Source organism: Filicampus tigris, chromosome 4, assembly GCF_054856515.1.
Source record: "Filicampus tigris isolate MCC_2025a chromosome 4, RoL_Ftig_1.0, whole genome shotgun sequence".
NCBI lineage: Eukaryota > Metazoa > Chordata > Actinopteri > Syngnathiformes > Syngnathidae > Filicampus > Filicampus tigris.
This window is the reverse complement of record NC_141220.1, coordinates 25,319,405-25,346,248: the sequence shown is the minus strand read 5'-3', so window position 1 is coordinate 25,346,248 and position 26,844 is coordinate 25,319,405. Positions and strand designations below refer to the sequence as shown.

At 42.5% G+C, this 26,844-nt stretch overlaps 2 protein-coding genes across 6 annotated transcripts in view; one reads left to right on the top strand and one right to left on the bottom strand.

The window, feature by feature from the left end:
- Positions 1–11,736, top strand: part of nell2a (neural EGFL like 2a) — an 88,042-nt gene extending 76,306 nt beyond the window's left edge. Inside the window, exons 16-20 of the mRNA XM_086028450.1 lie at positions 102–242; positions 2,717–2,910; positions 5,651–5,827; positions 10,116–10,340; positions 11,135–11,736. Of these exons, the coding sequence (XP_085884576.1) occupies positions 102–242; positions 2,717–2,910; positions 5,651–5,827; positions 10,116–10,340; positions 11,135–11,176 (779 nt within the window). The 3' untranslated portion in view covers positions 11,177–11,736. The remainder of the gene's footprint in view (positions 1–101; positions 243–2,716; positions 2,911–5,650; positions 5,828–10,115; positions 10,341–11,134) is intronic.
- An 850-nt stretch (positions 11,737–12,586) lies between these two features.
- tmem117 (transmembrane protein 117) overlaps positions 12,587–26,844 on the bottom strand; it is a 40,385-nt gene continuing 26,127 nt past the window's right edge. For 4 of the 5 annotated variants that reach the window (XM_086027642.1, XM_086027643.1, XM_086027646.1 and 1 more), the window contains 4 exons: positions 23,576–23,673; positions 21,003–21,162; positions 18,153–18,282; positions 12,587–16,242 (listed from right to left, as the gene is read on the bottom strand). In XM_086027642.1, coding sequence (XP_085883768.1) covers positions 15,482–16,242; positions 18,153–18,282; positions 21,003–21,162; positions 23,576–23,673 — 1,149 coding nt within the window. In that variant the 3' untranslated portion in view covers positions 12,587–15,481. The remainder of the gene's footprint in view (positions 16,243–18,152; positions 18,283–21,002; positions 21,163–23,575; positions 23,674–26,844) is intronic. The other variant, XM_086027645.1, reaches the window with a different exon arrangement.

The window sequence follows — 26,844 nt, the reverse complement described above, 5'->3', positions numbered from 1 at the left end:
CGTCCTGCCGGTTAGTTTCGCAGCCCAGACAGCCGCTCGGCGTCAGGGAATACATTTTGCTAGTGTCTTGAACTCTTCTCGTCATGTCCGTCCTCCCTCAGATATCGACGAGTGTGCGGACGGCTTTGTGGAGTGCGACAGTAAATCCACTTGTGTCAACTTGCCCGGCTGGTACCACTGCGAGTGCCGCGACGGCTACCATGACAACGGTTTGTTTTCTGCCAACGGGGAGTCGTGCGTCGGTGAGTAGGCCCGTTTTTGCGCAAAAACAATCTCGCACGTGCAACAAATGTGTGAATGTGCTACCAGTGGCTCCTTCTCGCCATTCAAGAGATATGATGAGATGAGATGCATTACTGGGGACTCCTTGGAAGTTTCCCCTTTTTCCCAATCAGTGCCATCGCATTGATTGTCCTCGGGTTTAAAGAGTGTGTTCTGCTTTTTTTTCCTCCTCACAATAACTCAACCTGAGATACAATTTTGTCAAATCACCCCAAGGCAGTTTTTCCCAACTTTTATTTGGCCAAGGCACATATTTTACATGAGAAAAATCCTATGGTGCACCACCAAACAAAAATGTCACAAATGGCATGCCGTATCCCACAAAATTGTGGACACCCCTCACATTTTTGTAAATGTTTCATTCGGGGATGTTCGTTTTTTTTTTTTCCAGTGAGATTCACTCTTGAGTACTCACCGATTGCAATTAACCGATGACTGATCATTAAAAAAAAATACCTTGCATTTGTTTCTGACAAAACTGACAATGCAGAATTGAAGTTCAAAATAAAACAAAGCGCAAAACAAAACTGACAACTGCGTTTGACTTTTAGTCTTTGTTCAAAATAAATTGAAGTACAAAATAATACACGTTCAACTGTTAACTGTTAAGCATGACATGGTGAAGTTGGAAAATGGAGCAGCATACACCTGAAATATTTATCACAATCGAAGTATTTCATATCAATCATATATTGATTCAATATAAGAAAAGAACATTACGTTATTTAAATTTATACAATACAATCAAATACTGTACAACCACCCAGAGGAAAAATACTATTCATGTTACAAAATGTAGGTACAAAAAAAGTAGGCAACAGTTGCATATAGCAACTCAAGTTACCAAGTTGTAAACATTACAAACACATATGTATAAGTCTCATATCCATGTATTAGTCCAACATTTTCTTTACAATAATATGTTCTATGCACCCCCACTAGTCTAAAAACGGCATTCTGAGTAAAATTGTGTTTGTGGAATATGAGTTAAGCAGTCAGGGGGCGGCCATTTTGTCACTTCTGTCAACTGAAAATGACATCACAGTTGCTCAGGTAAGGACCAATCACGGCTCAACCGTTTTCTGCGTTTCGTCATGTGACGTTCGCATGCTAAGCCGTGATGTCGCCATTGCTGCAGCCATTGTATTGTGTTGCCAAGGGCTCCTTGAGGGCCACGCCCCACTTGTCTGTGGGCCTAGCCCTGAAATTTACGGACATTTGGCACACTTCTGGTTGTGTTATTGGGATTGAGCCCAAGCCACCTTTACGTGCCATCGCCGCATAAATCCCCCCACCCACTCGTCAATAATTTCCAAACATTCAAGACGGTGCCGCACGTACAGTCCTTGTTGGGTGCAAATGATCCAAAGTCTATTCCTCACAACATGTCCCCATTAAAACAATTTCTTTTTGAAATAATTCACCCGGAACGCCCGAAATTGCTCCTTTTCTAGTCTGTCTAAAGACGTGTCAGCTGTCAAGAGGCAGCCCACCGTTCTTGACGAACATGCGAGCGCGTTTCCTGTAACAGTGCTGGCTGCCGCAGCGCTCGTTGACCCCATCCTGCCTCTGTCACTTTGAGTTCAAGGGGTGGGTTGGGGGGTGGGGGGGGGGCGCACACGTCAAAGGAAGAACAAGCTTTACTTCGTTTTTCTTTTTTTTTTTTTTTTTTTTTTTTAAACTGAAAAGTGGGTTACTTTACAGGCAAAAGTATTGGGACACTTGGATGAAAATACGGAGTTGGTGTTCTTTTGCAACTGCAACAGCTTTCACACATATATGCATGTATGTGTATGTACGTATGCATATATGTATTTACGTACTGTACGTACATATGTATATACTGTATGTATGTGTATATATATACTGTATATATGCTGTATATATGTACGTACGTATGCGGAGATATATATATATATATATATATATATATATATATATATATATATATACGTACGTACATATGTATATACTGTATATATGTTCGTACGTATGTGGATATGTATATACTGTATATATGTACGTAGGTATGTATGCATATACTGTATATATGTACTTAGCGTATGTACATATGTATATACTGTATATAAGTACGTACGTATGTGGATATGTATATACTGTATATATGTACGTAGGTATGAATGTATATATGTACGCACCGTACGTATGCATATACTGTATATCCTGGGGGGATATGTAGGTAGGTTGGTAGATACGTATGTATGCATAATGTACGTTTATATACTGTATACTGTGTAGGGAAATAATTTTTTGATCCTCTGCTGAAATTGTAAGTTTGTGCACCTATGAATATATAAACAGTCTGCATTTTATTTTATTTTTTTGCCTCCCTGTGCACTATCCCGCACTAATATTCAGATGGCTGGTTCACTAAGGATGAGTACGTCGTCATCTTCTTTCTTCTTCCGAGCAGACATCAACGAGTGCAGGACGGGCAGGAACACGTGCGCCAACGACACGGTTTGCTTCAACCTGGACGGAGGCTACGACTGCCGCTGCCCGCACGGCCACAACTGCACCGGCGACTGCATCCACGGCGGCAAGGTCAAGCACAGCGGGCAGATTTGGGTTCTGGACAGCGACCGCTGCTCTGTGTGCTCCTGCCAGGTAAGAAAACACACGGCAGGTTGAGCGACTCTGATGATTCAGGATGACGTTCAATCCTGCAGGTATTCGAGCAATGACATGAAGTCTTTTATTGTGTTTGTGCCACGCTGCTGAAGGAGAGACGTTCCTCTCTCGCTCAACAAAGAAGCATGAATGATATGTCCCTTGCCGGGCCAATCGGCAGCAAATGCCAACTTGTAATGTCCTCTTTCGTCCTCCCCGCTGAAACAATCAGTGACATTTAAAACAATAGGCGGTGCAAAAAAGAACAACTTTTGCGCATTGCGTGGCGTGGAAACCTGCAAGGGTTGCATTGCAGCTCGTCATCTCTTTGAGCGGGAACGGGGGGAAGCACATCGTTCCAATGCACGGGCAGCGCTGTCGCAAAATGTCACACGTCATCTCGCTCTGTGCCCCTTTGTTTGCTTTCATTCAATGGATTCCAGCCAAACTGAAGATATTCATCTATCTATCTTTTGTGGCGCTCGCCCTGATTCCGCTCACAAGTCGATTGCAGGGCGTACGTTCACACGCGTTCACACTCACATGCTCACCTGTGGGGGCCATTTGGAGACGAGGGAGAACGCGCAAACTCCCAAGATGAAATCCAAACCCCATTACCTCTAGACTGTGAAGCCGACATGCTAATCCTGACTCCGCGATGCAACCTTAAAGAACGATTGATTTCCAATGTATTGTAGGCTACGAAAAGTGAAATACAACTGACCTGAACTGATATTTAACAACACAAATATACAATGCAAATGCAAATATTTCCTTGGACGGTGTTCCCTGGCTATATCGCTATTCGTCATTCATGGCACATTTTTTTTTCCACATTCTTGGAGTTTTCGCAAAAACGCCTATTGTACTGGAATGCCCTCACATGTGGGAAAGGAGAGCCAGAGTCACCTGCTGCGCTTTTCAGCAGCTTATTGAACGCTGCGAGAACCGTAAAATACAAACACAACCAGCACACTCACGGCGGAGCTGCTGTTGACTACAGCTCACGCCAGGACGCTCACACGCGGACTCGCCAATGACACTGGCCACCCCGTCAGGCCCCGCCTCTTAAAGGCACATCTCTAACAAACAAAGACTATACAATATATAAAGTATGTTCTATACTTTTTGTTTTTATGCTTGCAGTATTTGTGTGTGTTTGAATTATGTTGGAAATAAGTTTATAAACTGTGCTTCACTTTCATAAGTTCAAATGTGTTTGAAGTGTTTCGGAGGGGTAAAACAATTTTTAAAAAATGTTGAAACAAGGCATTCTGATTAATATTGCGCCGTTTTTAGCCATCTCAAGGGGCTGAAAATGACATCACAGATGCTCAGGGCTCGGATAACGACCAATCATGGCTCAGCTTCAGAAAACAGGTGAGCCGGGATTGGTCGTTACTTGAGCCCTGTGATGTCATTTTCAGTCGCCGGAAGTGACAAAATGGCCGCCGATGGCTAGAAACGCGTGGATTTTGCTGCTTAACTCATATTCCATATTAATCATATTGCCTGCACAGAACATAGTCTTGGAAAAATATGTTTGGGTTGACTTCCCTTTAAGTAATTTCACAGCAATTTTTACTCCACCGCGGAAATGAACAAAACCTCAAACACATTTGTACATGGCCGTTTTTTAGTGCATTTTCCACTTATGAATTTCCTCGGTACTAGCGCCACCTTTTGCAAAACTTTCTAAAACGTGTTTTTTTTTTTCCCCCCCTCCATAAAAATGTATAGTTTCTGAATTTATGTGAGTCACTCTAATGCCACGCCTGGCGGGAGTGAAAGGCGATTATGGCGGATTAGTGTCGGTAGCGAATGATCAAGCAGCAAATTATTCATTTGATGACAAAGGAGCGGGGCAGGAGTGGCTCCCTAATGGAATGGAGTCGTATTAATTGATTTGCGAGATGGAAGGGCTGCCCGTCAAAATTGGACGCACCGAGCACTCGGCGTAAACAAGTTATTGTTTGCGAGGAGGCGGGCGCGGCTGGAAATCCAAAGGATGAGTTGCGGCGAGAAGGTCGAACATCACAGAGGAGTCAAAGACGAGTGGACACGGGCCAGATGGAGGACGCCGCGTATGCAAATGTCGATCGTTTCAATCTGCTCGCCAGCCCCAGGTGGCATCCCTTACTACCGCCGCTTCTATGAAAATAGTCGGAAAATAGTCAGGCTGAATTTGTTGACACACTTTTCAGGGTTTCTCCAACTGGGGTCGGCAAAGTCTTCATGGCCACACACGGAAGCAAAGTTTTCTAATTTTCTTGTCTACATTTCAGCCACGCAAGAACTTTACGTTGGACTTGAGAAAACACTGCGTGAATTTAATATTATAAAATGACTGCGTCGACTTTTGTTTTGATTAAAGCAATGTCGCTCAAAATCTGTTGAACATTCTAACGTTTTGCTTTTTTTTGTAGTTGATGCTCTGATTAATGAATGATGAATGAGTGAAACAAATGTCATTGCATGAGTTCAGAGCAGCAAAATTATTTTTTCAGTTTTAAAACAAAAAAAAAACAAAAAAACAGTGACACATAACAGGGGAAGGACAAGAAACTGACATTCTGATACCTTTGATGACAGAAAAAGAGAGAACAAGAAGTACAATTTTGGGCTACTCCAACTGCCCCGATCTGTTTGTGATGTTTGACACGAAATCGCGCCGAGCGAGGCCGCGCCGGCTGCGACGTTGTTTTGACCTTTCGTTCCGTTTTTCTTCTGGGCCAAGGCCGGCCAGGTGATGTGTCGGCGGATGGTGTGCGACTGCGACAACCCCAACGCCGACCTCTTCTGCTGCCCCGAGTGCGACCCGCGCTTGAGCAGCCAGTGTCTGCACCAGAACGGAGCGCTGACCTACGGCAGCGGCGACACCTGGGTGGAGAATTGCCAGCAGTGCCAGTGCCTGGTGAGTGCGTGACCACAAGTGACACAAAGAACAGAACAAGCTGTGTTGTTGCTGTGATTTACTGCAATCATCATGCATTTTTTAAAAATTTATTTCACCATCGCTCCATCTGCTGAGCCACTGTCCAACATGATTGAAGCGCAATGTCAAAAAGTACAAATCAATTCTTACTTTACTACTTTTTAAAAACTACCCCTAGCATAGCAGCTGACATAAAATAGTGAAATGCCGTCAGAAACGAGTGTGGAAATGCTAGCAATAATGATGATGATGATGATGATAATAATAATATTGATAATAATAATAACACAATTTTAAAATATTGTTTTATAATTTTGGTAGGTTTGTGCTTCCTCCTGTTATTGTAATAATAGTAATGCTAATAATAATAATGAAGAAGACAGATAGTAGAGAGTATATATTATATATATTAGAGTAATAATTAAAAAAACAACAACAATAGAGTATAATTGTCATTATTTTTTAGAAGTCTTATACAGATCATATCATTGCAGTAATAATAATAGCATTATTTTAACACTATAAATATTCATTAATTTTCTTTTGTATTTCCTCTCTAGGATGAATGAAATATGATAAATTATCTTCTAAAAATCCCTAAAATGTAATGTAGATTTATTTAAATGTATGATAGTACTAGTTACATTATTAATCAAGCACTATTTTTTATAACTAACTGAATAATGCACATTTTTATCATTGATTAGCATATTAGTATATTAATATGTTAAATTAAGACTTCTCAGTATGCATAACAACAACAATAATAACCAATAACATATAATGCTGTAATAATACCTCCAATGTGTGTAAACTTTATGAATGACCATATTGAGTGCTAATACAAATAATAATAATAATAATTTCCCTGTGGACCAAGTGAAAAAATGTAATGTGGTCAATAGAATCTGTTCATGACAAGCCAATCAATGTAGTTGCTGACGACCATCATAAAAGTCATCATTACGTCATCATTTTGGCAGCTCAACATTAGCGCAGATGTTTGCGCTCGAAGGTCTATGAAGAGCCCCGCGGACACCCCAGGCAAGGAAGGACTATGGAGGCTCTCCCCAAAAACAACAACAACAAAAAAACACGACTAAATTAGCTTCATTTTGTTGTTTGTGTGTTTGACCGCAAGCCTGCCAGTAGGGGGCCCCGTTAGGGAGCGCCCCGATTCCTGACGCGCCTGAACGTCTCTCAAGGCTGCCCGGCCCGCTTCAGCTTCAGTAGCAGCAGTACACAATTTAGTAGCAGTTAACGACCTCAAATAACTTCACGTCGCAACACTCGACAACGCTGCGGTCGCCATAGAAACGCCAGCGAAGGCGAGAGAGTCCAGTTTTGCTGAAGGTTGAAGGAGGGGGGGGGGGGGGGGAAATGATGCTTTGGTCTGCGGAGCGAGGGGAAGACGAGTTATCGGTGACTTGTCGGAGGACTCCAAAAGACCTTTTTGCACTGTCGTGTGTTTTGACGGGCCCAATATGACACCGGACGACTGTGAAGCTCAACAGCAAGAAAAGGCGAGTGCGGGAGGGAACAATTTTTGCGTTAGTCCAACTCGTGTGTTCCGAGGGTCCTTTGTACAACAAACTCAAATCGCCGCGTGACTCTTTCCACAGGTCGAGCGGCCGCCGTTTTCCCATTTTTCGTCTCGCCTTGACCTTTTTGCCGTCTTTGTTGACAAAACTCGTAGGCGGAGCCTAAGAGGCCTTCCTGATAAATGCGCGAGTGGCGAAGTCACGCCTGACGCGCCGCCGCGTCCCTCCCACGTTTCGTGTCTCACGCCGTCTGCTGAGTGACGCCGAATGACGCACCTATCGGCTGGTTTTTCGCTCCCCCGCCGACTGGACACTTCATTAGGGACACCCGCGCGGTGGAAACACAGTCTTTCCCACCCTTGAGTTATTGCATTATAAAATTCGGATGGCACCTCGTAAAAAAGTAGACTGTATGGAATGAAATAATGATGAGCTTGTCTCTCGCAAAATGTACTTAATCAGTGTAAAATGTCACTATATTTAAATTAATTTTTGGAAATGCCATGAATCTGTAATGTGTTTAACACCAAAACTAGCACGCTATGCTATACTATTTAAAACGGGCAGTCGTGACTTAACACAGTTAGGTAAAGACATTTTAATGAGGCTTTTCTTTTTGCAAAGAATATATGCCTGTGAGCATTGCTATATTCTCTGTTTATATTTTTGCAACAATGTTTGTGTTCACATATCCAAATTGGATATCACGGTGACACTCAAGCTGGTTTCGTTGGCCCGTCTATGCGTTTTGCATTATTTATCAACATGAAGGCAAGCACTTTCCTAAGGCAATGCTGTGATTGTTTAAAGTAGACAAAGCGTAATTAATTCCTTTTGCAGAGGTGGGCATTTTACTACATTTTGCTGGTCGGTCATTCGGCATCCGTCAGCGACCAGGGTACCCGTCCGTTATTCGGCAGTTCTTCATTTTTCATGGCATTTTTCATGAATCGTAATCGTCAGTCCGTCAGAAGTTCGTTAGTCCGTCAGTTGCCGCCCCCCCCCCAAAAAAATAACATCTGAACATTTTATGACGGACTGACAGACTGTCACTTATGGATGCAGTTAGTGACGATTACGCTGACGGATGAAAAGCCACTTCCGTCATTTGTCGGTCCGTCATTTTTAAACGGTGCCCCGTCAATCGTCAGCAAAACGGGTGTCCACCACCTCTGTCCCTCTTGTTTGACGTTTACTTTGACAATAAACTCAATTGGGGGTGGCAATAAACAGCTTGAAGCCTCTTATTTGAAGAATTGTACACACCTACCAAATCTCAAGGCCCGTCTGTAATTCCCAAATTCCCCGCCTTAAACTCACATGGAAATTTACCGGTAACCTTGCGGAATTTCCCAGCCCTTTTCAGACTTAGCGGTCGTCAACCTTCTTCTGTGCGGGCAGGAAGCGCTCTGGCGCCTCTTGTCGCAAACAACAATGGAACGTCTCCGCGGCAACCGCAGCGCAGTCCGGCCTCGGTGAGGCGGCTCACCCACCAGCCTCCACACATCTACATAAGGACGTGTCATCGTGCGAAGCCCGAGAAGACGCTCGCTCGCTCGCCTTTAGCGAGACGTGCGCGCATGAACAGCTGGCGATTGGCAATTTGAAGGAAAATGGCCCGATAATCAAAAAGCGTCCTGCTGTGTCTATCTGCCACCTGCAGCTGTGCGAGTTTGAAAAGGGAGCTTGATGGTTAAAGTCAGCGGGTCTCATCGAGTAGATGCGTTCTGCAACCTGCAGACATGAAGCATCGGGCGTCGTAGGGACTCGTTTCCAAGAAATAGGCACATGCGGCTCAACTCGACTTGACGGTTGTTCGTAAAAGACGTGATCTATCTTGCGCAAAATTAATAAGCACAACGACTAGGAATCATCCGCAGTCGAAAAGTTCCGTGGCACTCTCGGTCACATGCGTCTACAAGTTTGTACGTTATGTTTAATTTGATCGCTCTTCTCACTGGTTATTCCTGCCCTCTAAAAACCGCTGGGTCAAAAGAAGGGCCAGACCGATTAATCGGCTGATGTTAGCGTTTAGAAAATTGGCAAAAATCGGCTTACTGTTTTGCAGATTTTTTTTTTTTTTTTTTTTTTTTTTTTTAGAGATAATGCCATTCAAAAATCCCACACACACCCAAAACATGTGCAAAGATCGGCTGAATTTTACTAGTTTATTTTTCTCCTGGTTTTAAATGTAGGACCAATGTATTGTCAGTCAAAATGTTTCTGCCTGTAATTCATATCTTTATTTTTGTAAGCATTAAGGGACCAAAAGAGACGGTATTTTATTCATTAAGCGTTAAGGGACCAAAAAAGACGTTATTTTATTCATTACCATTATTCATTTTTTAATTTGTAATCGGTTATTAGATTTTTATTCTGCCAAATATCAGATTCCGCATGGTCCTCAAAAAATTAACATTAGTCAAGCCCTAGTTAAAAGTAACCCAAATTGGATGAAGTAGCTAACCCAAGTGCTGGGTCTGAGCCAAAGTTAGCTTATTTACACCCAGCGCATTGGGTTGAGGATTTGACCCAACACGTTGGGTCAAGATTTTTGATCCAACAAAGGGGTAAAAATCACCCATACTGATCAGTTAAAGCCACCAAGAATTGTGTTGCCAGATTATCAATATAACTGTGGTTAAATATATAACTTCCCTATCGGTGTTGTTGTTTGACTGTTTTTCTTTCCCGCCGTGTGGGGGTGTTGTCGCCGTGTCGCGTAGCAGGGGCAGGTGGACTGCTGGCCTCTGCCGTGCCCGCCCGTCGACTGCGAGTTCACGGCGGTGCCCGAGGGCGAGTGCTGCCCGCGGTGCGTGAGCGACCCCTGCCAGGCCGACACCATCCGCAACGATATCACCAAGACGTGCGTGGACGAGCACGGCGTCTCGCGCTTCAGCGGCTCCTCCTGGGTCAAACACGGCACCGAGTGCACCCTGTGCCAGTGCAAGGTAATGCACCCCCCCCCCCCCCCCCCCAAAACAAAATCTCGAAACAAAAAAAAAAAAAAACACTCACAGACAGAGTAGGACACTTTGACTCGAGTACGTTTTTTAAGTTCACAAAATAATAATAAAAAATAAAAAAAATCTGACATTTAAAACAAATTTGATCCCTCCAAAATAACTTATTATTATTATACAACAATCAACAACAATCAGATCAGACCATTTTAACAGAAGAAATCATCAATTTTAACATTTAAAAAAAAATTGCAATTCCGTGCAAAACACTCCCCAAAAATAACAAAAACAGATGTTTTTAACAAAGTAAAATTTGACCTGAAATAAATTTTTATGACAAACTAGTTCCGTTTTTCCTGACACCCTGACAAATCTAGAAAGAAAAAGGCAGTTCAACCAAATAACGCATTTTCATAAAAATCTAACAATTAACAAAGAAAATGACATTTTCGAACCGAAAGGTTTTTTTTCTTATTAACCCAAAACTCTAAATTTTAACCCAAATATTTGACAATTCTAACAAAAACGTTAAACAAAAACTTAAGTCGAAAAAAAAAGAGATAATTCAAATAATAATTTTTACTACACTACAGTCACAATTTTGACCCAAAAGCCGATATTATACACCCCAAATTTGTGGCTGACATTTCACAATATAAATAAAAAACTACGATAAAAAGAAGAAAAAAAGCAGATTTTTATCACGTCAGTCAGCGAGAGGATGGACTTGTTTGCTAGTTATCCGTGTAACCATGTCGCTTTTGTTGTCTTTGCGTTGACAGAATGGACACATCTGTTGCTCAGTGGACCCCATGTGCCTTTAGTGGCGGCGAAGGCACCTGTACAGCATTCTCCATGTAAAATACAAGAAAGCTAAAGAAATAAAAGAAGACGAAAATACCACCACCATTTTAATGTCTCCTCGATGATCTCGTCAGGCTTGTTTAGGACGGAAATTTATTGTTATTGTTTCATTGTAAAAAAAAAACCAAAAAAAAAAACCTCATCTTTCTACCAAACGTTTATGATAGCTAACATGATGACGAAAATGTTGCTAATGATGATGATGGCCTTCACTCTTTGTTTAAGCATCCACATGAACCTTGTAAAGTATGAATATTAACTGGCATGATTGTGCTTGATGTCCAAAAATTTCTTTTTGCAAATTTCTTATCATAAAATGACGATGATGATGATGATGATGATGATGATGATTCCTTAGAGGCGTGTTAGCGTTCCTTTTGCCACTTACCAAGTCGTCTGTATTACGTGCCGTTTTGTAGCTTTTTATTGCACTTCTCTTTTGGTCATATGTTTGTTTGTTTTTTATTCCTTCTTTCACAGCTTGTTATTGTGTAATAGTGAAATAAAGTATTTCCATTTACATTGCCTTTCAGGTGTCATATTTAGCACATTAGAGATAATGGTTTAAATCTCTCCCTCTCTCTCTCTCTCCCAGCCTCTCCTCTCTCTCTCTACATCGATGTATAAATTTCAATCAAAAATATTGACGTCACATCAAATTAATCATTTGTATATTAAAATTAGAGTTTGTTATACAGTATATTCGCCTTAACAAATAGCCTACTTAAGTCACAGTAAATATTTCTAAATTATTTGAATGAGTTTTTTTTTTTTCATGCAGCATCATTTTTTTTTCTAAATTACACATTATGTAAATGTTTTTAAAATATGTCGATATGGCATCCACCCATTTTCTGAACAGCATATTTTGGTAATTTCTACATTTAAGGATAAGTCAAGGATATCTCGGGTTGGGAGCACAATTTTTTTTCCAAACTCAAAAAAATTCTTCATAAAACGCAGAAGAAAATTCATTTCATCGTTGGTGTCCTGTGAAAAACACTTGTGCCCCCCCCCCCCCCCATTTTAAAAAATGCTTAAAATGCTTATGTTAATGGAGTTTTCCGCATTACAGACATCCCTTTAATATGAATAATTTAAACAGTGCCAAAATTGGACATAAATGTTTTTCACAGAACGGCGACAATATGTTTCCTATTAGGGACAGGGGGAAATGTGGGAAAAAAATTCCCAGACCAAAAATAGGAAAATACCCAAAAGTCAATTATCTAGTCTGGCACCTGGGATATAAGGACCAAGCATATTTCCCCTCTCAGCTTCACTAGTGCATTCCTGTATTTATAGTTATTGAATATTTTCTCTCTAGCGCCAACCTGACATTGGCCAAAGATCACAGCATAAAACCGACATAAAAATGTACAAATTTATTGGCTCAGCAGATATTTTGAATACATCAAGCAAACAATGACAACTTTCTGTCCGCTTTGGGAAAAAAAAAAAACACAAACAGGAAGGGCTGTTTTTTTTACATTTGCAACATATTAAAGCCTCCTGCAAAATGTTTAATTGTAGAACACTCATATCTTCATAGGGCCGTTTCATGTTTAAATTACACGACCGAGCGCGTCCAGAATTTTATGGGAAATACAGCCACCTCTTCACCCCATGGACACGTACACGCAATGAAAAATAAATGTATGCTCTCTGCAGCTGACTGATTAAATTTCTTTCAAATGTTAATTGAGACCTGCAAATTAAAGAACGTTCTCAACTTGGTGTCTATCTATCTATCTATCTATCTATCTATCTATCTATCTATCTATCTATCTATCTATCTATCTATCTATCTATCTATCAATCAATCATCCATCCAGGTAGCTAGCTATGTAGCTATCAAGTTAGCTAGCGATCTAGCTAGCTGTGTCTGTCTTGTCTATCTATGAGAGTGCTTTTACACCAGAGAAGTCAGTATTTAATCATCTGTGTTAGTATTCCTGTAACTGCTTAGATGCTCTGATATATTCTTTTGTTTGCCTCCTTTTAAAATCGAAAATCATTCCAGAATATTAGTGTCATGGATTGAGTGCATTATAATTTGGATGAATGCGCAGGCAAATCCTATTATTGCACGTATGTCTGAGTAATATGTTTGTTATTCAATTAGATTCTTTTCAGAAAGAGCTCATCACTAATCTATGCAAATTCCTCTTTTAGTTTTAGCCCGGAATTGAAATGGGGGGGGGGGGGGGGTGAAGATTGAGGAAAATGACAGTAAGCAGCAGAGCGAGTATAAATGTTGGTGCATTTGAAGAACATTATAAGAAATAAATAAACGTGCATGCACGTTTGTAAGACACCGAAAGGGGTCAAAAAGACCAAAAGCAGGCACTTTGGAACAAGGCAAATCGTGTCTCCACTTTGATGGAGAAGGTTGGCATAAGCTGGCGTAAAGGAAAGCACACAGCAAGTGTAGCAGGCATTTTCGTTTCAAATCAATAAATAAACACTTGAGTACAAATTAGAAAATATATATATTCATCTTATTTACTTTGGTTAATTTGTGAATAGTACTGTAACTATTAAGTGCAATTACAGTATAAATGCAAAATAGGGCAAAAATGATTCCAATTGTGCCCTGAGTTATGAGTTGCTCGTAACTCAAAGTACTCGTAGCTCGGATCATCTTCCCCCATTGAAATGAATGGAAAGACCACCCAGCCTCCCCCACAAAAGAACAACAAAAATGTTTGGAACATGCACTCTATAATGACGTCATTAAATCAAATTAAGGAAAATTACACACACTGCCAGCATACAGTGCTTGTATCGCCAATTTTTGCCCACAAGTCGAAGCAAAATATCAGCTGAATGACGGTTCCAATCTCGAAGTCGGGCCACTCGTACCTCAAACTACCACTAGCTAGCGCAATGAAACTTCAAGATTGATTTTTGCAGAGAAAGATATTTCTTAGATTCGCATACATTCTACATTTTCCATAGAATATATTTCAATGGAATATTTTAGTTCCTGTTATATGCCTAAAAAAAGCACTTAACTACTAAAGGTTAGCCATTTCCGAAGATTTAGTGGCTAAAGAAAACGTGTAAAAAGTCAATGTTTACGACACCATTTCGTCTCAGGCATACTAAATATCTGAACCAAATCATTTCCCCTATAAAACGCAAAAGCAAACTTTTGAGTCACTGTCAATAACGTTTGTAGAAACATTTCAGATGGCGATGTGTCTCCATTTCATAGATTTAATGTTAATGGCGCTGCGGCTCTTCCACAGGAAAGTGGTCTGCTTTTATCTAAAAGAGAGCTAGTGGAAGTGCTGAGGTGTCTTGTTGGGTTTCCTGTTGTAGTTTCAAAGGCATTCGTGATCAAGATTATTAAATGAATATTACAGGGGTCCTTGGTTAAATGGCGAAGTAAGTACGCCAAATTTGTACCTAAATCGGAAAACGGAAAATGCTAATCGCATCCCATCCAGCTGCAGTTCATTTTCAAAAACTCACCTATTCGTGTTTCGTTTTCTACAGAACCTCAAAGACACTGGGTTTTTTTTTGTTTTTTTTGCTAAGTGTAATGCCCAAAGATGCCACAAAACGGCGTTAAACCCTGTCTAGTAGAAAATGAGTCATCGGTGTCAAGGAAGCATGGTTGGAGTGATATGTGATACTTGACCGCGAGATAAAAATTTGAAGACATTTGCGTTTCAGATCAAAAGATCCCTAACCTTGTTACAATTCCTTTGCTCACTTGAAAAGTGGGTTGCTTCTGACAAAAGGTGCTCTGCCCCGAATTGTCAAACACATCTAGATGTAAATACCCTGAAACTAAAACTGGGCTTCTGAACTTTTTTGTCTGACAAATTGAAAAACGTTGCGTTGCACAAAGAAAACGTACGTATTGGACCAGCCTAAACCAAGGATCCCCTGTACTGTGATTACAGCTACGAGGTGAAGTTGTCATGAAAACGTTTATAAGACGACCGCAGCAGATTCTAAATAGGACATCTTCAAGTTCTATATTCACAGAGGGTTGTACTGTATTATGTACGAAATGCCAAGGCACGACTGTCGCTGCGGTACGAGGAACGGGACCTGGGACCAGTGGGGATATAACAAAGTTATAAGGCCTCCGTTATAAGGCACTGAATTATGAAAATGCAAAAAAAAAAAACAAAAAAAAAATCCCAGCAGGCGCTGTGCCAAAGTTGCCTTTGTAAAGATCCGTCAAAACAGTTTTGGTTTCACAGCTCAAGAGATCAGTAAAAAAAAAAAAAATATCAGTCGAAATACTACATGGCTTGCTTGGACCAAGTACATTTCGCAGGTCGCGGCGACTGTCGTGCGACGTCTGGAGGGACGCCCGTTTCCTCGCGCGGCTCGGCGGCACGATTGACGCCGAGCCACGCGAGGAACGGGAGGTCGCCAGAGACGTCCGCTTCCTCGGGTGCCTCGGGCTCGATATCGACGCTGGGGAGCGCCTCTCGGGCTTCCGCGGGGACGGAAGGCGTCTCCGCAAAGTGCGCCCCGTCCACCGATAGCAGCGTGGACGTTCCCGAGCGCTTGGCTCTGTCCGACCCGCCGACTCGCTGCGGTTCCTGCGGGGCGGTGCCCATCTCTTTGCTATACTCGGACGGCGACTTCCTCTTCATCCTCTCGTAGCTCTTGTCTTGCTCTTTGGCCAAGGTCTCCCTGTCGGGGAATCGGCCCAGCAACCAGACGAAGAAGCCGAAGCATAAGAACGCCAGCAGGCTGGGCATGAAGGCCAGGCACTTGATCTGCATGCTGGCCCCGATGTAGCGGCTGTACAGGGGCAAGTCCTGCTCCACGTAGGGCCGGTCGGTGCTCGGGTCCACGTTGGTGGCGCGCCACTGGTAGGTCAGTGTGCTGCGGTTGAACTTCCTGAGCGTTTCGGCCTTCACCACGCTTAAGATCTGCGTGCCGGGCCCCACGTACTGACCGTACTCATACGGCTGGTAGAAGATCTGGTTCTTCCACATGTTCAGGTCCAAAATCATCACCAGGAAGATGACGCCGTAGTTGAACCACTTACCTGAGAGGAGACATATGATGTAAGCCCCTTAAACACTGACCGTGTAAGTCTACTTTTTTTTCATTTTTTTTTTTAGAGCGGCGCTTACCCAACTTTACTGATGATATAAGGCACAGATTTTACATTCGAAAAACTTCTGACGGCACACCATAAAACTAAATCGTTCGTGCAATATGTCCAAAAATAATTCTTTTTTTTTTTGTTTTGTTTGGAATCCGAATCGAGGATCGTTAGGAACCGGAATCGGAACCGTCCAAATCGAGACGATGCCCAACGCTACCGACGGACCAACGAACTTCTGACGGACTAAGTGACGGACTGACAAATACAATTCTGTTCGTTACGAAAAATGACGGCGTGATGAACGAAGGACGGGTATCCGAGCCGATGACGGACCGGCAATATAGGAAAATGCAAACCTCTGCCGGTTAAGACATCGCAGGTATAAGGTATATATAGTTGCATAGGTGAGTAGGTTATAACGTGCTCTCTTTAGAATGACCCGAATTTCAACATGAACTGGTCATAAAATATGATCAGAACTTCAACCAATTCGCAACAACTCCCACTATCATAAACAATTGAATGTTTTCATGTTTTTTTTTAGTTATCAGATCCCTAAGCAACTTTGACGTCACTTTCAGTGGACAAATGTGACAAAATAGCCGCCCCGCTCAAATAGCTAAAAACGGGTGGATTTTGCTTCATATTCCACAAAGGTAATAATCAGAATGCCGTGTTTCAACTAGTGGGCCTTTGCATAGAACATATTGTTGAAAAAAAAAAAAAAAAAGTTTGGCTTGACTTCAACTTTTTAAGCTTGATGCCGCTAATGTGTCAATTTCAAACCCACCAAGGCATTTAAGCAAAAACCCCGCTTTCAAATTGCCTTTTTGGTTGCTATCCGAGCAGACGCGGGAATCCACCGTTAGGTTTGCATTGATAAGCTAAGCTGCATTCATTACAAATTCTCCCCTTTTGTTGTATCCGTAGCAAAGGCACGGAGGAGGCAGCCCTTCCATTTGTTGACGCTCTACAGTGTCTCCTAACGAGATCATCAGATTAGCCCCGCCGACTGATAGCGGGCGGACATTTTCCCCGTGTAGACGGAGCTCTTGTCACCTTCTCCGAAGTTTGCTCCTAATGAGCTTTAAGGGAAACCAATCACGTCTCCACCTCCCGGTTTAATATACGCATTTTGCCAGGGGCGGACAGGTGAATCACAGAGTGTTTGAACGGTTTATATAGCAGACGGGGGCGACGGTTTTTAGTGTCTCGAGGTCACGGATGGAGAGACCCACGAGATGATTGAAAATAAGAAAGAGTTGTTGAAAAATATGAGCGATGGAGGGATGCAGCCGGCAGGATGGAGCCAAATTTCAAAATCAACTGAGGTGCTGATCGGAATATTTGAGCTGATGTGGCGTGATGGCGTCTGACAGCTCATTAGAAGTTGGGGATTTTCGGCTTTCGGGTGAAGATTCCGGATGAACCGAGAATGCGCAAAACTCAACGGGTGAGATGAATTTGACCTTTCAACTTTTGAATGTCCAACCGTTCAATATTGCAGTATTTCAAGGATCTTGAAAGGCAAAATTCACAACAGGTGTTCGATCCGTCAATCGACCAATAGCCTTGATTTTCTGTTTCAATTTGAAATGGAAATGTATCCGTCGGGATATGGTCAATAATATTCCGTCTGCAATCCGTACGGGAAGTTGAGACGTGTATTATTTACATTAAATAATTTGAAACCTGCCGGGCGAACCAAAAATAAATCCATCTTAATACATCCCAAAAAAAAAAAAAAAAATGCAGACAAGAAGTTGTAAGTAAATAATAAAAGCCGCACCAACGGAATGGCGCAATCGTGTCAGTAAATAACAAATGGAAGATGATGAGTCACGCACCTGTGATATGAATACGATACTCCTCTTTGATGATATATTTGCAGACAGGAAGCTTGAAATTCACCTGTGAAGTCGGCAGTCCTGGCAGATTTATATCCATGTTACCCATGAAGTGCGGGAACTCCCAGTCCTGCGCACGCACGCACACACACACACAACCAACACATTATATTTTAGAGTCTGGGAAGGGACATATTGTGAAAATCGACTTTCCGATTGCTCGTAGAGCACGCTAGCATAGCAGCGGGTTTTCTATTGACAATATCGCTCAAAAACATTCCCATTTTGACAGGAAATCTTGACACATTGCTACTATCACGTAAAAGCCGAAAGGTAAGCAGAGCTGCATTGCAACCACACACCGCAACACAAATTGGCAAGTAGGTTGGTGATTAAATATGGTGTCCAAACATGAACATACAACGGAAATGTGTAAAGGCAAAAATAACCGGTGGTGACTTCACACATGCAACATTCATTTTGCCAGCCTCTTAAAATAATGACCCAAGTCATATTTTCCCCCAAAATATATTTTTTTGCCTTAAATAAGGTCATGTCATCCAGCCTAGTTCGACACAAAATGTGCGTTTAAAAACGGAGGCAAGTCACGAAAACCAGTAGGGGGTTGTCGGAATTCATGCACGAAAGGGTTAAATGAATCAAAACGGGCTTTGGCTGACTTATTACCCAGAAAACTCCAATAGTTTGGATTAAACGGACCAAGAATCGCTTAATTTATCGGAACACCTGGTGCGTGTTACTTGAGTGAATTAACACAGCGTGGTAAAAATTCACAATGTGCTAATAATATGACAACTCCCAAGCCACTAATGAAGTCCAGTCCTCGGTCAGTACTGCAGAGGTTTCTGCTGCTTTCCACACTAACAGGCATGAAGCAATATAAAGGCGTGCGGCACAAAGGCAGTCTGCGCAAATCAGGCCAAACTCAGGAGACCCTCGACAACGAATCGAGCCCACGGCGAGCCCGGTAATTCCCCCCCCCGCCCCCAAAGATCGTAATTAAGACCAGCAGTCGTCTTGCGCGTGCCGCCGTGGCTGCGGCCATGAGCAGCGCTAACGAGCGTGGCATTTCGATGCTCTTCCGACAAGAAAGAAAAAAAAAAAAAAAAGAGTCACAATGACAAAAGACGAGGAAAGTAAACTCGCTGGGTTTATATTGCTATACAGACACACAAAGGACTTTTTTTTTTTTTTTTTTTTTTCTTTTTTACATTTAGCAGCGTAATTACACATACGCACAAGCAGAAAAGTAAACCATGGCCCGGAGGCAGGAATCTCAAACAGATCATTAATTAGTTTGAGAACAACAGCGCCCATGTTTTCTCACGGAGGATTAACTGTGTATGAACCGCAGCGTCCTCGGCGGCAACGTGGAATTTGTCCTATTGGTGAACACAAGGGGGCGTAGCGACAGGTCAAAATCAATCACCCCGGGGCGAGCCATTGGCTGGCGGGTGAGCGGTGGAGAAATGTTGTGATTCACTCAAGCGCAATGAGGAATTAGCCATATTAAAATGTGAGTAATTGCCTGAAATTTGTCATGCTATGCAAATTAGCATGGCGTTTAAGAAGAAATTTGTTTTGGTCCTTGGCTAAATTATACAGAGCGTGTCCCCTGCTTGACCTAAAGTTGCCATCTGAAGTTAGCCAAACATGTGAGCTAGCAACAGTACTACTCTGAAAGCTACGTTATGTGTGTTTTTTTTTTAGACGCGTGCTCTGAGTGGCTGATTAATATTGTGTTTGCGGAATATGAGTTAGGCAGCAAAATCCACCCGTTTTTAGCCATCTCGTGGGGGCGGCCATTTTGCCACTTCTATCGACTGAAAATGACATCACAGTTGCTCAGGGCTCAGGTAATGACCAATCATGGCTCAGCTTCGGAAAACAGGTGAGCTGTGATTGGTCGTTACCTGAGCCCTGAGCAACTGCGATGTCATTTTCAGTCGACAGAAGTGACAAAATGGCCGCCCTCACAGAGATGGCTGAAAAAAGTTGTGGATTAACTCTTATTCCACAAACGCAATATGAATCAGAATGCCTTGTTTCAACTAGTTTGCCTGCATAGAAGATTTTCTTGAAAAAAATATATGTTTGGCTTGACATCCGCTTTAAAGTACTGCAACGGGGTATGCTAATATTAGCATGTGCTTTTGTAATTTCTAGCTCAAAATAGCCCCATAACACAGCGACCCACGTGCTAATAATGTGGCATGCTTGGAATCCCAAGTGACCTATGAAGGCCTGCTCGGACTGACGGAAAGGCGCCGATCGCAAGTAGAGCCTTTTTAAGTACCGTGCAGTGCAAAAGGGAGCGTAATTAATAAAGGAACGACGCTCCAAATCATACTTTTTCCTCATGCTTAGTAGCCACTCCTCACAGTTGTTGTTTTTGCCCGGACAAAACACATCTGCATATTCATGAGCCTATTGATGTTCCTATGGGAGTTTGTGTGAGCGCGTGTCCAATCTTGTGAGTCATCGTAAAAGGAAACGAAGGCGGCTGAGGGTTCGTGTTGGGTGAGAAGCAAGGCATCGGAGGCGCAAGGGCGCAAACGACGGCCGCGTGCACGCATAGGGAGAATATATCAAAATACACCGCATGCGACCCGCATGTTTTTTTGTGTCGGCGCCAGCTGAGAATGATCAAGCGCTCCGCTCGCCGCTCGTCATTGATGAATTGGGAGGGGGGCGGGCGGACGGAAAATAGCAACGAGACGCGTAGCGGAGAAAAAAAAAAAAAAAGGCCGAGAGACGTCCAAGCGACTCATTTTTTGTGTATGTGTGTGTGTGTTTTGTTTTTAATTGGCCACTGGGGAGCACTCCTACCTGCATGACAATGAGGAGGTCGAAGACCAAGATGAAGGAGGCCAGGAAGGCTCTGGAGACCTCATCGCTGGGCAGGAAGCCTCGGTTCAGGCAGTCCCAGCAGATCCAGTCGCTACTGATGGTTAGAACCACCACTGACGTCAGCGAGACAAGCACGGTCCTGCCAAGCGTGTTTTACCCAGAAGGGAGAGGAGAGAAGTGATTTATGAATGAATTAGAGAGGAAGCCAACCTTGAAACAAACATTTATTTTCCCCTCTAATCCAAACTAGATGAGGCGCACATTTATTACATCCTGAAAGAGAAGAAGAATGAGGCGCTACAGAGGGAGTCAATGCCGCGAAGAGGAAAATACAGCAGATAGTGTTCCTGACGAGATGAACGAAGTGTAATTGTGCATGCATTTCTAAACACCGCGGTGACTATAAATGTCACAGTAACCGGCACGCAATAATGTTGTCATAATATTCAGCCATGAGAGTGGATGCCCGTCTTCCCCTCTGCGCACGCCGGTAAAGTTCTTGGCAGTATTTAAAGTGCTGCACTTTAAACCTCAATGACATTTCGTGGCGAGTGCAAACCTCCTCCAAGACCGAAACAGAACTTGGACCCGCATCAATCATATTGCAGATATGGATATGGATTCTCATGCATCCGCCTGAATTATGCATTCGCCGAGAAATTAGGAAACACATAACTTGACTGTAGAAAAACAAAACGATCTTAACAGCCTATTTAGTGAATAACATACAACAGTACAAAGATGGTAAACTAACAAATAAACAAAAGAATAGTAGGTATAAATGATTGCTTATGATACAAAATAAGTTAGCATATTGTCACTATGCAATTTTAAACAATTAATCAATCTCCTATATCTGTATTTTGGCTTTGTGCATGTTCTTTATAATTGTATTTTCATGTGTTAAATTGAAGCAGTGAATTGGGACCCCCTCCCACCCCAAACTCACAATTTTTTTTAATTTAAATTCATGATGCCGAATTTTAGTCAAATATACATCAACGTGGATTAGTGCTCACGGCCGCTAACCACCCCGAAGTGTTTTTTTTCCCCACGTAACCAAAAAAAAAAAAAAAAAACAAGTGTGATGAAACATGACTCGCAATGCAGTGGAGCAATGTAAACACACAAACAATTTCAACGAATGCTCCCACACAACGCCTCGCCAGAGATGGAGACTCACTTCAACCTCCCCGGCGCGGGGCCACAAAAAGGGGCGAAACCCGACCAACGTGAGCGAAACAGTGATCCTCCAATATGTTTGTCCTCCAGGGTCGGCAGCAATTGTTTTGTAGTTATTGAAAGGTCATGATGAAGACAGGGGAGTAAAAAGAAAGACAGGGCGAGGATTTGCCATGTGACCTTGCCATGTTCATCGATTTCCTCCCCTGTTCTTCTCATTTAAAGGTGCCGACACGAATGATGGATGATTAACACAGCTAGTGGCTGCTCGTAGCCCTTTGATGGGCTGCGAATGTACACACACCTAAGCAACATGAGGCACATTAAAACACTCACGCATCAACCTTTTTGAGAGACTTCTTGGGCACTGACTATCGTAATAATTCATCAATTCCATTTCGGTAAAGACGCTGGTCATTTTAAAACCAAAGTCAACCTGAACATATTTTTTTTAAAGAACGTGTTACAAGCAGGCCCACTCGTTGAAACACAGCATTCTGATTAATATTGTGTTTCTGTATTATGAGTTAATTAAGCAAGGAAATCAGCCTGTTTTTAGCCATCTCCGGGGGCGGCCATTTTGTCATTTCTGTCGACCGAAAATGACATCACACACACTCAGGGCTCAAATAACGACCACAATCATCGCTCAGATGGAGAAAACAGGTGAGCCGTGATTGGCCCACTAGTTGAAACAAGGCATTCTGATTAATATTGCGTTTGTGGAATAAGAGTTAATCCACCCGTTTTTAGCCATCTCTGGGGGCGGCCATTTTGTCATTTCTGTCGACCGAAAATGACAACACACACACTCAGGGTTCAGATAACGACCACAATCATAGCTCAGATGGAGAAAACAGGTGAGCCGTGATTGGCCCACTAGTTGAAACAAGGCATTCTGATTAATATTGCATTTGCGGAATAAGAGTTAATCCATCCGTTTTTAGCCATCTCTGGGGGCGGCCATTTTGTCACTTCTATCGACTGAAAAATGACATCACAGTCGCTCAGGGCTCAGGTAACGACCACTCACAGCTCACTTGTTTTCTAAAGCTGAGCCATGATCGGTCGTTATCTCAGCCCTGAGCATCTGTGATGTCATTTTCAGTCGACAGAAGTGACAAAATGGCCGCCCCCTGAGATGGCTAAAAACGGGTGGATTTTGCTGCTTAACTCACATTCCACAAACACAATATCAATCAGAATGCCATGTTTCAACTAGTGGGCCTGCTTGGAACACATTCTTGGAAAAAATATGTTTGGGTTGACTTCCGCATTAAGTATTTCACACAATAATTAGGAAACGGGTAAATATCAATATGACCCCTGCTCTTGATCCACATCAAAAATACTGTATCAAGACATCTTACCAGAAGAGGACAATCCTATTGTTGCCTTTTTTCCAGAACCTTCTAGCACCTTTCCCCCAATGTGGATAGTTATCATCCTGAAGCATCATATCTGTAACCTGTAGAAATAATGAGCAGACTTAAGTCGATCACTACTGTGGGCTGGCTGGACAAACTATTACGTTTTGGGGGAAATTGGGTGTCTTTTTGCTAAGTGATTGTTACAGCCAGAAATGTAAATTTGCAACATCAACATTTAAAACAGCCAAGTAAGTCATCCCGTTTCAGTTTAATTACTTCTAACTAAATGTCGAGTAATTGTCAGTGTGGAAGTTAACACTGCGATTTCGCTTTAATGAATAGCTCTCTGCAGTGCAGACCGTTCGCCAAGGTCCAACGAACCTAAACGAGGTAGGCGATACCGTCCAGTCCAGAAGACAGCCATAATGCAGCAAGATACAGCGTAATCTGGATTTGCTGCACAATTGGCAGAGCTTCTTCTTTGGTTCCTGTCAAACTCCACAAACCGACTTTGCATCCACGTTCGATAGCTGCTTGTCATGTTTTTGTTGTTTTTGTCCATGGCCTGTTTTTGTTGACGTGGTTTCGGTCGGTTTTTCGCTTTTGTCGTGTTTGCCCTGCGTCACTTTTCATGTCTTGTGTGTGTCGTTGGGTTTTTGCGGCCGCCTGACAGACCCGCAAGCAGGGAAGGAGGGAACAAGGCAGGAGTGCAGGATGTACTCAAAATCAAAAAATGTTTTGCCCCAAAATAAAACAGCAAGGTATGTGCAATCAAATTGATAGAAGTTCAAACACCAAGACACAAATTAGCAAACCAAAACTGGGAATACACTCACAAATTATATATATTTTTTGGGGGGGTCACGTACTGTATATAATAGAAGTAACTATTATTTATTGATATTGAAATACAATAATTGTGGACAATCCAAAAAATACTTTTACATTTTGAGAATATATGTTGGATCTGATTAGTGTATGTCACCAAATACATAATTTTTCATATGGCAAAAATACTTTACAGTACCACTAGATCCCTGGTGTCAAACTCGAGGCCCGGGGGCCAGATCTGGCCCCGCCGCACTATTTCATGGCAATCAGAAACACGAATAACAATCTTAAAATATTGTAAGCATTTTATTTCACGACCAAGCCCCTTTTTACAGTGACTGGAACAATTATTATCCCTGACTTCTAATTTCAAAATGCATTATCCATAAATTTGTTGCGTATATGTGGCAATTACATGCGGCTTCATCAGTCATAGTACCTCCAATGTGGCAAGTTTGACACGCCTGCACTAGACGGTTAAGGTCAGACGGGGTTAGAGCTAGATTTCTTAAAATCAACATAGTTCATCCGAAAGAATACTATGTATGTATGCACTGCCAGTGTTGGACTGCTTCTTCAGTGGAGCTCTCCGAACAGACTTTCGCTTGAGCGGGGACTCATTTGGAGAGTGCTCAAGTACCGGAAAATCCACACTGCCATCCGTTGCGGAGGGAAGGCTGCAGATGTATTTATTAGCATTAGATGCAGAGCTCATCTTTAACGTGTCTTGTGGAATTAATGGGATGCGCAAAAAAAAAAAAAAAAACGGAACAATTTCTGGAATCGGCGCTTTGCCATGCTCCTTCCTCTTTGACCAGACGTCTGCTTCTCGCTCTCCTCATCCTCCAATCTAGTCTCTGGTCCCTTGGCCTGTCTTTCTCTGCGGTATGCGCAGAATACTAATGTGACCAGCCGGGGAGCTTGTCAACTTGTCTTAGCTGTGTGCATGCCAATGTGGGAGAGCCCGCTTCCCTTTTTTGTTGTTGACAAATTAACAGGGAGGTGTTCCCTTGTTTCGAAACGCTGCCTTGGGTTTGCTAGCGCAGTAAAGTGGACTGAAAAGGATACACCTGACCTATGAATGAGGCGCGTGCCAAAACATGCAATCGAATTTTTATAGGCTTATGAATGTGATTTTTTTTTTTTTTACTGCTTTAAATAATTTACTTGGAGCTCCCCTCTCAATGACTCAATAAAGAACAATTGTTTTACATCGTTAGAACCCGGTGAGGCGAAAAATATGAGGTTCGGCCCGAGCGGGAAAATGTCATTTGTGCTAAGCGGTTAATTCAAAAAGGGATCCAACGAGCCTCACATAACACATCCAATTCATCTTCCCAATTAGCCCTGCACGGTCAGACTCGGCTTAACTTTAATCAAGCTAATGTTGCGTTCACGTCCTCTCAAGAGACGATATGATGATTACAGTATGTGGCAGCAGAGTGGGCTGTGCGAGGGTTCAAATTCACCACAAATATAAACGAATAACGATTTTTCACACCGGCCATGCTTTGTTTACTGTTGACTGGTTACACTTAGGTGCAGCCGAAGGTGTATATGGAGAAATATTGTAAACGGTAAATGGTATACACTTATATAGCGCTTTATCAATTTTGTCACCATTGCGGTCCACAAGTACGGGCGTTGACCATAATAGGCAGCTGTAGCTGTTGGAAAAAATAAAACAACCTTTGTTGTGTTGAACACTATAATTATTCACACAGTGGAATAGTGGTTAGCAGTTGTGAGATTATGGGTTGGACTCTCTCCCAAATGCCAGAACAGGCATATTTAGTTAAAATGAAAGTCAAACCAAACATATTTTTTTCATAGAATATGTTCTATGCGGGCCCACTAGTTGAAACATGGCATTCTGATAAATATCGTGTCTGTGGAATAGGACTTAATCCACCTGTTTTAAGCCATCTCAGGGGGGCGGCCATTTTGTCACTTCTGTCGACTGAAAATGACATCACAGATGCTCAGGGCTCAGACGACGACCCGCCATGGCTTAGCTTCAGAAAACAGGCGAGCTGCTGTTAAAATATTTTGAAGATGATGAGAATTCATTCGATAAATTGAGTCCTGATATGATTCAGTGGCATTGTCCTATGCTGTGGTTGTCATATTTACGAATGAAATGCGATGACATCCGCCGCACACATCTGCGGGGCTCAGTTATATCTGCCTGCGCCTCGACGAAATCCACCAAAACTGTGTTACGTCGCCTGCACCACAACTTAGACCTCCTTTTAGCATCGAAAATCGACTCTACTTTTGGTCACCAAATTGCCAGATGCGCCGGGGGCGTGTAATAGAATACGCCGGAACACCTATCGAGTCGTAGCGCGGTCTACCAAATTCACAAACACTCTAAACCCAACTTGAAATGAAGATGCGTCCGTTTTGTCTCCTTTCTGACACCAAATTGCCGAGTG